The 13,191-nt window shown below is 38.4% G+C and overlaps 1 protein-coding gene across 13 annotated transcripts in view; it reads right to left on the bottom strand.

The window, feature by feature from the left end:
• Nucleotides 1–7,233: 7,233 nt before the first annotated feature.
• STAM2 (signal transducing adaptor molecule 2) overlaps nucleotides 7,234–13,191 on the bottom strand; it is a 46,801-nt gene continuing 40,843 nt past the window's right edge. For all 13 annotated transcript variants that reach the window (XM_081578053.1, XM_081578054.1, XM_081578060.1 and 10 more), the window contains 2 exons: nucleotides 11,637–11,806; nucleotides 7,234–9,891 (listed from right to left, as the gene is read on the bottom strand). In XM_081578053.1, the coding sequence (XP_081434179.1) occupies nucleotides 9,663–9,891; nucleotides 11,637–11,806 (399 nt within the window). In that variant the 3' untranslated portion in view covers nucleotides 7,234–9,662. The remainder of the gene's footprint in view (nucleotides 9,892–11,636; nucleotides 11,807–13,191) is intronic.

The raw sequence follows: 13,191 nt of genomic DNA, 5'->3' as shown, positions 1-13,191 counted from the left end.
ATTTTCCAGGCAAGAGTACTGGAGTGGGGTGCCATTGCCTTCTCCAAAGCTTCTGCTTAGTTGTGGGCATTTGTTGTACCTGCTCACATCCCATTGGCTAATACATGACATGCAACCATTACAAAAATCACTGCATGGAAACATACTACTCCAGAAGTCAAGAGCATGGGCAGATATGTACAAGCCTCTTCCAGGAAAGGGGGAAAGCAAAAACCTACAAACAACAATACAACCCTCCACCTGAAGGATAACTTATTGAACTTTGCTTATAAAAGTTATAAAATGTGATCACCTCTGTCCATCATCTTCATTGTGCCATTTTTTGGTGGTTGTCATGCTGCTGCTGCTTAGTCACTTCAGTTGTGTCCGACTCTACGCCAGGCAAGAATACTGGAGTGGGTTGCCATGCCCTCTTCCAGGGCATCTTCCCAACCAAGGGATCGAATTCAGGTCTCCTACATTGAAGGCAGATTCGTTCACTGCTGAGCCACCAGGGAATACTATTTCTTTCTATAATGTTGAAAGGAAGTATTCTACAAGTTCAGATTAAGGTGCTGAATGATGTTAATTAAATTCCAAATAATACTCAAATACTAGTTTTCCTACTTTTCTGTCCCCAGTAAAGAACATAGGCTTACAGAGATTCAAAGTTGTCAGAGAACTCAAATGAATCTATTAATGTACCAGTGGTTCACAACCAGTATAAACATGTAAGCATGGGACATGGAAGTGGAATATCCAGTATTGTCAGGACCATTACATAGAATTTTCTTTTTCCTTAATCTCCATATCCTTGTGCTGTATGTCTTGTTAATATCACCTGCTCAAATTATCTATAACCTTTCTTTTTAGAAATATTTATTTGGCTGTGTCAGGTGTTAGTTGCCACATGCACACTCCTTGTTTTTCCTAGCCGTGGAGTGCAGACTTCTCTCTAGTTGTGGCACACGGGCTCAGTAGTTGCAGCACATGGGCTTAGTTGCCTCACAGCATGTGAGATTTAAGTTCCCAGGCTAGGGGTTGAATTCGCCTCCTCTGCATTGGAAGGTGGATGCTTAACCATTTGACCACCAGGGAAGTCCCAACCATGACCTTTCCATCTTCTAGGTGATTTCTTTATTGTTCTGCATAACCACTCACTCCTTCTCCAGCCCATAGCAAGGTCTGTGATGTACTGTTACCTGCTATGAGTCATATAGAAATATTCAATGGGCTTCTGCTCTGCTGCAACCCCTGGGCTCAAAGTAGAGAAATTAACATGCTGTCCTGGAAGGCATCCATGAGTATTATTTGCTGAGCACTGGAGAGACACTAAGATTTTTTTAAGAACTACTGACCATATTGACAATGACAGGGCCCTTTGTCTCTTGATAGTTAAAATGGCATAGTCCCTGGATTCTAAGATAACTTGGAGCTTAAGATGCATCACTGGTAGAATAGCTTTAAGGGAAGAAAATTAAGTCCTACAATACATGCCCATCCATTGTAAAATACATCCTGATTTCACACATGTTGAAGTGGAATGATTACAATAAACAAGTACAAGGATAAAAAAAGATGAAGAAAACTCATATTTTTTGAATGCCAGGCACTGTGAGGTGCAATGCAGCTCTCTGCTAAGTCAATTTTTATTCTTCATTCCAAAAATATTTTATATGCCTCTACTGGGCCCTGTGAATACACCAATGAGTAAAACAGAACTCCAAGTTCTGAAGATTTTGTAGATCTAGTGAAGGTAAGAATATTTTCAGATACAAATAGCAAAGCCCTATCAACAGTAACCTAGACAAATAGCGGTAATGACAGATTTTTTTCTTTCCCCCCACACAAGAAGTCCAGAGGAAGATAGTTTAGAACTGCTGTATCTCTCAAAGGTGCAAACAAAGAATCAGGCATCTTTAACCTTTTCTGAGCCATCGTAACTTTATTCCTCATGGTCACAATATGGTTGCTTTATCTCTTGACATTGCATCTGCCTTCTAAGCCAGAAGGGGGAAGAGCCAAAAGCCTTTTCTTTTTAAATGGTCTTTCATTCTAGAAAGCCCTCCCAAGGAATTCTGACCTATATTTCATTGACTGAAGCATATGTCATTGGGTCACCCATGGCTGCAAAGGAATCTGGGAAGGCAAACATTATTACCTTGTTTGCTGATTTCCGTATGGAGGAATATTAATAAGATGGTTGGAAATTGGATGTTGAATGAGTCAAGCTGTAGTATCTGACCTAAAGACAGGTCCATATCACACACAGATCATTCCAATGCAATGTGTCAACTACTATAACAGAGTTACAAGACACTGCCTGCAGACGTGCAGCAAGGTCTAGGAGCCAGAATCAGAATAAGAATTTGGGCTGACACAAAGACAATTTATTAGGTGATCAAACACGTTTCAGGCAGAGAAAAACAACAGGGCCGAACACACACAAAAAGCAATATTAGCACCTGAGGAATTTTGAGCTAATGTTGAAATCTAGCATGTATGTGAGAAAGTGGAAGACGTTAGAAGGGCCGAGGATGAGGTCACAGAGACCCTAACTAGCACATGACTCCTAAGTTGGTCCCTTACGGAGTATGTGACAGGACTCCAAGCTCAGGTTGGATGATTTTTCTCAGCAGCTTTGGTCCTTAGAGAAACCAACCTGTATGTGTGGATGCTGGGCCCCAGATTTCAACTCAAAACTAGTTCTCCTACTTCATATCAATCTCAATTTGCTGTCACCTGCTGTCTTCCTCAGAGCAATTCCTTGAATTTCACTCTTTTCTATTCAGAAAACATAGCACTGTCAGGATCTCTGAGCCAGTCTATTTGCATCAAGATCTGGTCTCATCATCCCCACTGTGTGACTGAGCTAACTGTACCAGGAGGTACACGTTAAACAGATCCAGCCACTTCTATGCTGTTCCTTACATGAGCACCCTCACATCTGAAGGCATTTTACTCCATGTGAGCCCTCTGGGACCTGTCTCAGTGACTTGTGGGAAAGGAAGCTGTTATAAGATACTAGCTGACAGCCTGAATAGACACATCATTCCTAGGTAACTGTCACACCAGTGTAATGGGGAAAAGGCACAGGCGTGGGCCTCAGACAGACCAGGTCATAATCGCAACTTTTGCCACTTAACTGTGTGACCTTGTGAAGATTGTCACCTCTTTGCCTACCTAACAAATGTTATGAGAATTCAATGACAATGTATACGAGAAGTTTTTCATCAAGTCAAAGTGCAACATCTGATGTTATACAACCAGTTAGTGCATGGCAAAGCCACAAGCAGAATGCAACCTTGGAAATTCAGTTCTTAGCATCCCCAGCATATAGTACCTATGTTATTATATGAATTAATTAATGAATGTTAATAAACCTGTAATTTCTTCATCTGTTTCAACATAGAAATGACAGGAGAAACTTAAAACTTGAATCCCCATCTCTATAGACTTCCAGGGCCTTCTTGGTCTCTCCTGAGAAGGTTAAAAAAAAGTCCTAGTTTTAATGATCAAGTCAGAAGTAACTATGCTAATTCTAGTCTTTATGGACTAAAAACTATGGTATACTTATATTAGAGAATCATAACAATAGCTTATTTGACCATTGGGCAGCAACAGAGCAATCTGAGTCTATTTACCAGGCAAATAGTAATACCAGGTTGTAAACACACGTGCACAGGTCTGTCTCTGTGTCAGGTACTATAGAATGGCTCACTCTACATTCATTCCCAATCATCTCCTCCCCTGCCTTCTCTATATAGAGGCTGAAAGCAAAACACTCACTTTCCCAGACTCACTTGCTGTTAAGAGTAACCTCTTGCTTGACACAGTACTGACCAGACATGTAGGTGAAAATTTCTGGGGAAGGGTTTCCTAGGAAAGAAATGCTAAAACCTACTTTTGTCTTGGGTTCTAGGTACCATTTTTAAAATTTAGACAATGTACTTTTCACAATGCTTGTCTGAAGTTACTTAGAAGAAAAAAAACTTACATGACAGCTAAAGGCAAATCTCTACATCGACACCCAACATATCTGTTCACGGGCTAATCTGTTGACCACCGAGAACGATATCCTGACAAGCTAGCACTGACTCCCCTTTTAGGTATGTGACAGAAGTGACCAGATGAGGACAAGGCTGTCACCTCTTAGAACTGCAAACTATACAGCTATGCAGTTGATGCACTGCAGCTAGAGGACTTAGGTTCTAGAACTGACTACCACTAGCATATGCTATAGCAGTGTCAAAAAGTAGCTGGTGAAAGAACTCTCTCCTCAACAGTGTTGGGACAACTGGATGCCCATATGCAAAAGAAAGAAGTTGGAGTCCTACCTCACACTATGCACAAAAATTAAACCAAAATGGATCAATGACCTACTTTTAAGAGCTAAAACCATAAAACACTTAGGAGAAAATCTTCATGACCTTGGATTTAGTAATGAACTCTTAGATATGACATCAAAAGCACAGGCAACAAAAGAAATTGTAAATAAAATGGACTCCATCAAAATTAAAAACTTTTGTGCATCGAAGAACATCATCAAAAAAATAAAAAGACAACCTACAGAATGGAAGAAACTAGATCCAAGTCATGTGTCTAGTATCCATAATATATCAAGAACTCTTACAACTCGATGACAAACAATCCAATTTAAAAAATGAGCAGAAAGCTCACAGATATTTTTCCAAAAAAGATATACAGTGGCCAAGCACATGAAAAGATGCTCAATACCCATTAGGGAAACACAAATAGAAACCACAATGAGGCACCACTTCACATCCATCAGAATGACTGTAATTTTTAAAAATAGGAAATAAGCATTGGTGAGAATGTAGAGAAATCAGAACCCTCAAGCATTGTTGGTGGCAGCATGAAAGTTTGGCAGTTCCTCAGAATATTAAATATAAAATTACCATATGACCCAACAGTTACACTCTAATATATAGATACAAAAGAACTGGAAATTGGTATTCAAATAACATGTACACACACATTCAAAGCAGCACTATTCACAATAGCAAAAAGGTGGACAGCCCAAGTATCCATCAACAGATGAATGGATAAATAAACCTGTGGTATATGAACCTCATTTACTATGTTATATGTGGAGATGTACCTCAACAACTTTATGCTAAGTAGGAAAAAAAGACACAAAAAGACTAATTTGGGGAGGTGGTAGTTGCACACTGTAAATGGTACTAAAATGCCACTGTTCATTTCAAAATGGCTAATTTTATGTTACATGATTTCACCTCAATTTTTTAAAGATAGCAGGCTCCCTAGACTACATATGATTAGTAGAGGACATTGACCTGCTGTAAAAGTATTGGAAAGTCTTTCCTTTATTTTATGGTATAAAATAAGAACGTAATTCCCTTCTTCAGTGGCCTTTCTGGAGAATACCCAGTTTTCTGGTTTCTTCTGTCCCTCTGCTTGCCTTGAACATTTCTCCTTTTGTTCAATACCCACTAGAAGATCGAATAGTAGTTGCATAAGCTCTGGCAGAAAGAAATCAATTATTGAAATGCAGATTTTTTTTAATCACTAAAAATGGGATTATCAGGGGTCTTAGCTTCATTTATCCATACAATTTCATTATAGTTTGAAAAGGATAATAAAAGTCTAGCAGCTGGACTTATTTGTCTCAGAACTCTTATGACAATTTTAACCAGTCTTGTAAAAGTCTGGAATGCCTGGTATTCCGATTTCACCGTAGACTTTTATCCAAGTTTATTAGTTTCCTAGTGCTGCTATAACAAAGTACCTCAAACAGAGTGGCTTAAAGCATTGATTTCTTGTTGAGTTTTAGAGGCCAGAAATTTGAAATCAAGGTGTCAGCAGGGCCATGTTCCTTCTGAAGTCTCTTAGGGAAGACTCTGTCCTTGCTTCCTCCTGTTCTGGTGGCCCCAGGCAGTCCTTGACTTGTGGCAGATTAATTCCCATCTCTGCCTCCATCTTCACAACTTGCTGGCTGTGTCTCTGTGTCTTCTCTTTTCATAAGGCCACTGTCATGGGATTTAGAGCCCACCCTCAATCCAGAATGATCTCACCTTGAGATCCTTAATTACACCTGCCGATTCTTTTTCCAGATAAGTTCACATTCTGACATTCTAGGGGAGCATGAATTTTGGGAGGACACTATTCATCCCAAGGGGAACTTCCTGACCCAGAAACTGAACCCACGTCTCCCGCATTGCAGGGAGATACTTTACCGACTGAGCTACGTGGGAACTTCCCTGGTGGACTTCCCTGGTGGCTCAGATGGTAAAGCGTCTGCCTACAATGTGGGAGACCTGGGTTCAATCCCTGGGTTGGGAAGATCCCCTGGAGAAAGAAATGGCAACCCACTCCAGTATTCTTGCCTGGAAAATCCCATAGACGGAGGAGCCTCGTAGGCTACAATCCACGGGGTCACAAAGAGTCGGACACGACTGAGCAACTTCACTTTACTTTCATTCATCCCACTACTCTATGTAAGCAACCTAATTTCCCTTTTTGACACAGGAAGGTTTTTTCAAAATGCAAATTTAAATTTGGCTTGGTAAGATTAGAACCAATCTTCTGTGGAGAACTTTATTTAAAAAATAAATCTTTAATCTTCAAAAGAAACTAAATCAAATCCCTAGAACTGAGTCCTCTACTTACTAAAACTGATGTAAGTAAATAAGAAAAATGCCTTTTGACAGAAACAAAGCATGACAGATTGGTGCTATAGTATTTATAATTTATTACTTACAAAAATAACTTCAGCTTTCTCATCAAAATGACAATAAATCCTCTCCCAGAAGTCAGGGGCTTTGGCACAATTTTTACTAAGAAGAACTTTCTTTTAAAATTCTTAAACCATAATTTTTAACATCTAAAATCAATTTTTTAAAAATTTGGATGGTGAAACTTTATAACTGTCTTCAAAATATACAGTGATATCTGTTATGTAGTCAGGTATCAATTCTTAATTGATAAGTATTATAATTATTTAATGTTCAGGTAATTTTATAGACAAGTTACCAAATTATAAGACAATGTTGGTAGACCATATATTTTTCAAAGTGTCAGAATATATCTCACTTCATATAGTTTAAGATCTAGGGTAGATTTTTCTTACATTAGTGAAAATTGTATCATAAATTGTCAGGAATTCTTTCTAATGTACCAAGATTTCCATAAGAAAAAGTAGAAGTTATTTTTATTTTTTATATAAAATAGTAAGTGTGAACCTAATGTAGAAATCTGATGTTAGACAATTCCTTTGGCAGAAAACATTTAATTATAAACAAGTCTTAAATACATCCATAAGATCATGAAAAAGAAAGAAAAATAACCCTGTTTTTCTTATTAACACCAAAAATATCGTCTCAGAACACAGATTTAATAACATTTTTATACTATCAACAACCTGTAACACAAAATTTGCTACAGTATGGCAAAAATAAAATTATTTTTAATTTAAAAGGGAGAAGAAACTTCCAGATATATAAAATTTCACAGATAAATGCCAATATACACTATATACACGTTTCATGTTATATCATTCCAAAACTACATTAGTTGAACTTAAAAATGGCAGAACCCAAATTAGTGGGTGTGCAGTATTTATTGTAATTCAAAGACTTACACAGAATCAAGCTTTTACAACTCAGATCACAATTATACATAAATTACCTACACAAACATTAAAATAACTGTTTATTAAATATTGTTTGGGGGAAAAAATGTAAGATTTTTCATATATTATGCAAACGTTAATTATTATCAAGAGTAGTTTTGTAACTGTTTTTTCTCTTTTGTTTTCTTTATAGAAGATTCATTTCCAAAAAAGTAAGGTGCTATTTTAGAATTTCTTACAAGTATATAACTGAATTCACATGGAATGAAAATACTGGATAAAAAACAGAAAACAGACATGAAAGGTTAAAAATTTCTTTCCAGTTACTTATATCTGAGATAATATAATGACAGAAATTGGGTTTTTCAAATACTGCTTGTTTTTCCCTTTAAATGTAGACCAAGTAGTATATAGAAGACTGTTTTTTCCCAGGATATAGTTTCTTTGAAAAAGGAACATATTTATAATGGAATTTCTATAAATACAGAAATGACAAATATTTCCAGAGCACTATCTTCAAATGGATTCTTAGTAGAAAGATTAAGGGCTTTCTTTAAAAAACAATATAGAAATCTTGCTTCCATGCACGTTTATTTGTTTATTTTTACAGCTTGCAGGATCTTAGTTTGAATATGGACCCCAGTGGTAACAGCGCCAAGTCGTAACCACTGGAGAGCCAAGGGAATTCCTGCGAGTTAAATTTTTAAAAACTCAACTTTACATCCATTTTTTCTCCCAGTCAGAATACCATGAATCTGTAAGCATATGTATTCACATTTTGTGCTATCTAAAAAGTTGGTAGATGATGCAGTAGTGGTGCAAATTCTTAGGAAAGAAAACAATCCCTATTGGTTTACTACCTAACTCTCAAAGTACGTGGAATATATTAGCGCTTCAAACTCACCTAGAACATAGGCTTCGGGAAAACTGTCTTGATGGCTTCCCTATAAATCCACTGCCTGTTATTATTCCACAGGCTCAAGATTACTTCTGAAAGCAATGGCCAAAACTGTCAACAATCTGGCATGCCATTGGTACTCAAATCACCTTTTAAAAAAACAACACATCAGTAAAAACACACATCATTCACCTGGTATACACTGCATCAAGTTATTAGGAATGTCTTGTAGCTCAAATTCACAGAGTCTGTAAAAAGGAAATGCAGCGTCTCTGCACACCATGCTGCAGAAAAACAAAACCAACCAACCAACCAACCAAAAAAAAATCAAATGGACATTATATCTTCATTAGATGATGGCCAAAACCACTTGAAAAGGTTGTTAAGTGGCAATTCTAAATGCTAAGGACCCTTGTAGGAAAAAATGTTTTTTTTTTCCCAGGGAATGGAAATGTTTCATGGGGCATTCCTCAACCCACTGTTGGCATGATTGGAGAACTGGCTAAACACTTGAACACACATTTGCATTTACATGGTCTTCACTAATAACAGAAAACATTTCTGTTCCTCTCAAAGTGCTCTTCCTTCTGTAGACAATTCTATGCTAATTATTACTCAACACATCACTGAGAGCAAAACTGACAGTACTGCAAACACAACTGCAATCTAAGGAAACAAAGGAAATATGCAGGGAAGCTAAATGCTTGCACAAAAACATGTTCGCCTTTTTAAACAATGGTGTGTGGGAAACTGGAAAAAAAAAAAGCAGACAAAAAGTACTTAAAGGTTTCAGTGCTTTCCCAATTACCATGACAATTAAGGGGTAAATGGTGCTTTCCTTATACACTCCTACACTCCTATATCTTGTTGTTTAGTGTCAATAAGGCTACTTATTTGTTGTCCAGATTAGTGTAGAGAGATTTGAAAGTAAGAAAAAACTAACTGGAAGCAACTTGAAGCTGCTGACTTCACAAGTCTGACTTCAAACAAGCTGGAACTTGAAAAGAACTTTTTATGGCATAATAGAGTAAGACAGGTTTTTGTGCTTTATTTATTCATGGGTCTTTTCAGTTGAGAAAAATTTTTTTTCCTTCTTTTAATATTTTCAGATTATAATCACAAGGGTTGAGTAGTACACTTATGAAGGCTTTCAAGAAAATGCTTGGTTTGATTTTAAAGGAGAGGCTGCTGTTGGTAATTTGTTTGCTGCTGTGCAACTGAATGAGCTGGAACTGCCACTGGAAAGCCTGCCAACTGCGGCAAGTTGGAAGTAGTGTTCTGGTAAGATGACATATCCACAGACATCCCCATCTGCTGTGTGTAAGCAGCTGCACCAGGAGCTGATTGAAGGTGAGAGTTCTGGTTCATGTAAGTAGGATTGGAAACAGTGTCTTGTCCAGTGCTACAAACAAAATTTTAAAAAGAAAACCATATTTACTTTGCATTGTCTGCGTTACGGTCAGAGATCAATCACTATGACAAAATAAAAATGTCTTTTCCATATTTCTAAGTTTATATAGCTCTACTATTCTGATTATGATTTAACCACTTCAGCTATCCAACACTGTTAATGTAATTTTCATATTTGGGAAGAAGGAAGTACTCCAAGTGAAATAAAATATAAGACTATAAGGCCTATCTAATTTTGTTTTCCCCAAAATCTCTCATGGAAAACATTGGGAATCTTCTGAGGAGATGCAGGTCGTTTCTGCCCCTGGCGCCCTTGACCAGCTGTGATAAGAACAGAACCCCAGCTCCCGCACACCCTCCGCCCGTTTTCTCCTGTCCCCCTTCTCACAGGCAGCACAGCGGAGACGTTTCCTTACCCACTCTTTACACTTTCCTCTGGTAGCGCCCTTTCCAAGCTGCCGCTGCTAACTTAACCTGAATCCCTACGTAAAAATAATATAAGCAGGGAGAATGTGTAATCCACACAGGACCTGAATCTTCCCTCAACAGACTATATTAACACTATGCAAAAACAAAACAAAAAAATCCCAAATCCCTACTAAGTTGAAAATCACTCCAAACTACAGGACATCTATTTGTTCCTGTAATTACTACAGTGTAGCTTTTATTTTATTTTTTATTTATTTACTTTTTTGGCTGCATCAAGCCTTAGTTGTGGCACACGGGCTAAGCTGCCCCGCGGCATGTGGGATCTTAGTTCCCCAACCAGGGATCGAACTTACATCACCTGCATTGGAAGGCGGATTCTTAACCACTGGACCACAGTGAAGTCCCAACGTAGTGTTAACTTTTAAAAGGGGATTCCTCAGTGGCTATCATTTTTAATTGCACCAAATATACTGCTTCAATACAGGAGGATTAATGTCTATACTCCTCTATAGTTCTTCTCTCTGTAATTCCTAATGTCACCCAGGATAACAAAATTCTTACATTTTAACTGAGTTAAATACCAATATGAACAGATTTATTTCGATTATCAGATATCTAAAATTTATACTCATGGAATTTAAGAGTGGGAAGAGATCATTACACACGACTGTACTAAATAGACATTTTGTGTTGTTAAGCAAAGTTAACAGAAGGCAAGATTCAAACATGGTTTTCAGAATAGAAGTGACGAGTATAAAAAATCAGACGACAAATTCCACAGCTGAAACATACTTCTTTTAAGAGTCAAAACAACAAAGGTTTTTGCTTTTTAGGAATACACACTCCTAAAATATGCCTGAGACTACTTTGTTGCTGTTGTTCAGTCACTCAGTCATGTTGACTCTTTTGCGACCCTGCAGGCTGTAGCCCGCCAGGCTCCTCTGTCCGTGGGATTTCCCAGGCAGGGATACTGGAGTGGGTTGCCACTTCCGTCTTCACTGAGACGACTAATTACAGCACCATGCTAAGTATCATTGGCTTGGCTTCTATAAGGGAAGTTAGCTGTATTTTTTCCCAGGGACCCAGACTATAATCCAGGTCTGGGCACCATCTCAATATGGGTATCAAAGCTAAGATGGCACCATTCCTATCTCATGGGATCTTGAATGAGCACTTCTATAACTTCATCTCAACAGCAAAAGAGGGCACTATTATTATAAAGAAAAGGGTTTAATTACTCTCATTCTGAACGTCTGTGAAAATGTAATGTATATAATTACAAAATTAACATAGCTCCCAAAAACTTACCTTAAGTATGGAGTTTGGGTAGGTTGTGTTGTCACTGAGGAATTCACAGTTGGAGGCAGAGATCTCAGTGGACCAATCTGATCTGGTCCTAGGCTGTAGCTTTGGGCAACAGTGACTTGGTGAATACTTTGACCCATATAGTTTCCACCATGTGGTTGAACTGGGTATGTCTGTTAACCAAGGAGAAAAGGTTGGCTCACTGATTTCCCAAACAACTGCCCAGCAATACATTAAAACTTTAAAAGACTTAAATGAAATAAAATGTTATAGTTCTTTGGAGGGCAATCTGATTTCACCAATCTGTCCACCCTGGTATAGAACGTGGAGCGCTTCCACATCATAGTGCCAAATCCATGTAAGTTTATGATTTACCTGCTCATTCTTTTATTTTGCAGTGGGGTGAAAGGAAGGGAGGTGGTGTATTTTTAAGCAGCAGGTTGGAATTCATCTAGGCAGTCTATTACCAGGTAACATGTCTTGCTGTCGAGTCACAGAAGACTATATACTCCCTTGAAGTCAGCACAGTATCACTTCAAGTCACCATGAGAGAGATGACCTACTTCACCCCTATCTCAGGGTGCCTTATTCAATTTCTTAAGAATGAAACTTAAAAGAATAAGTTGAAGGATAAGTGCTATCAAGGCAGGGTGCAATGCCTCCTTCATCCTTCCTGCAGGACAGATAGGATAAAAGGAGAGAATTCTGGGTAAAGGAGATGTGCCCTCAAGAACTAGCAACATGGTCTAAGTCTCTTTGGATATTTATATGTTTGTGTGCCCTACTTAATTTCCAGGGTAACATCTCTTTCAGGACAGGATCTACAACCTGCTTACAAAATACAACATTCAAAACAACTGCATGTTTAACAAGTATCATATAGTAACTATCATCACTCCAGTTTTAAACTAAGCTATTTTTAAAGCAAAGACCAATAACATGAAAATTCAGAATTCTAGAAATGCCAAATCAACTACTACATTGACAACTATAATCATGGGAATTCCCTGGCAGTCCAATGGTTAGGGGGCTTCCCTGAGAGCCCAGTTAGTAAAGAATCCGCCTGCAATGCAGGAGACCCCAGTCCGATTCCTGGGTTAGGAAGATCTGCTGGAGAAGGGATAGGCTACCCACTCCAGTATTCTTGGGCTTCCCTGGTGGCTCAGCTGGTAACGAATCCACCTGCAATGCAGCAGACCTGGGTTCGATCCCTGGGTTGGGAAGATCCCCTGGAGAAGGGAAAAGGTACCCACTCCAGTATTCTGGCCTGGAGAATTCCATGGACTATAGTATAGTACATGGGGTTGTAAAGAGTTGGACATGACTGAGCGACTTTCACTTTCTTTCCAGTGGTTAGGACTCCATACTTTCATTGCCAAAGGCATGGGTCTGATCCTTGGTTGGGGACCTAAACTGTGCAGTGCAGCCAAAAATTTAAAAAGGAAAAAAACATCATACTACCTCCTTAGCAGACACACAGCCCATTGACAACAGGCTAAGATGGTGGGAGTGGACCTCTTTTGCATGTCAGGATTCCTGAATGGCCTTCACAGATGCA

This window comes from Giraffa tippelskirchi, chromosome 3 (assembly GCF_054371585.1).
Source record: "Giraffa tippelskirchi isolate mGirTip1 chromosome 3, T2T-mGirTip1v1.2.pri, whole genome shotgun sequence".
In the NCBI taxonomy this organism is placed as follows: domain Eukaryota; kingdom Metazoa; phylum Chordata; class Mammalia; order Artiodactyla; family Giraffidae; genus Giraffa; species Giraffa tippelskirchi.
The sequence above is the reverse complement of the archived record's forward strand: the minus strand, read 5'-3'. Positions and strand labels throughout refer to the sequence as shown.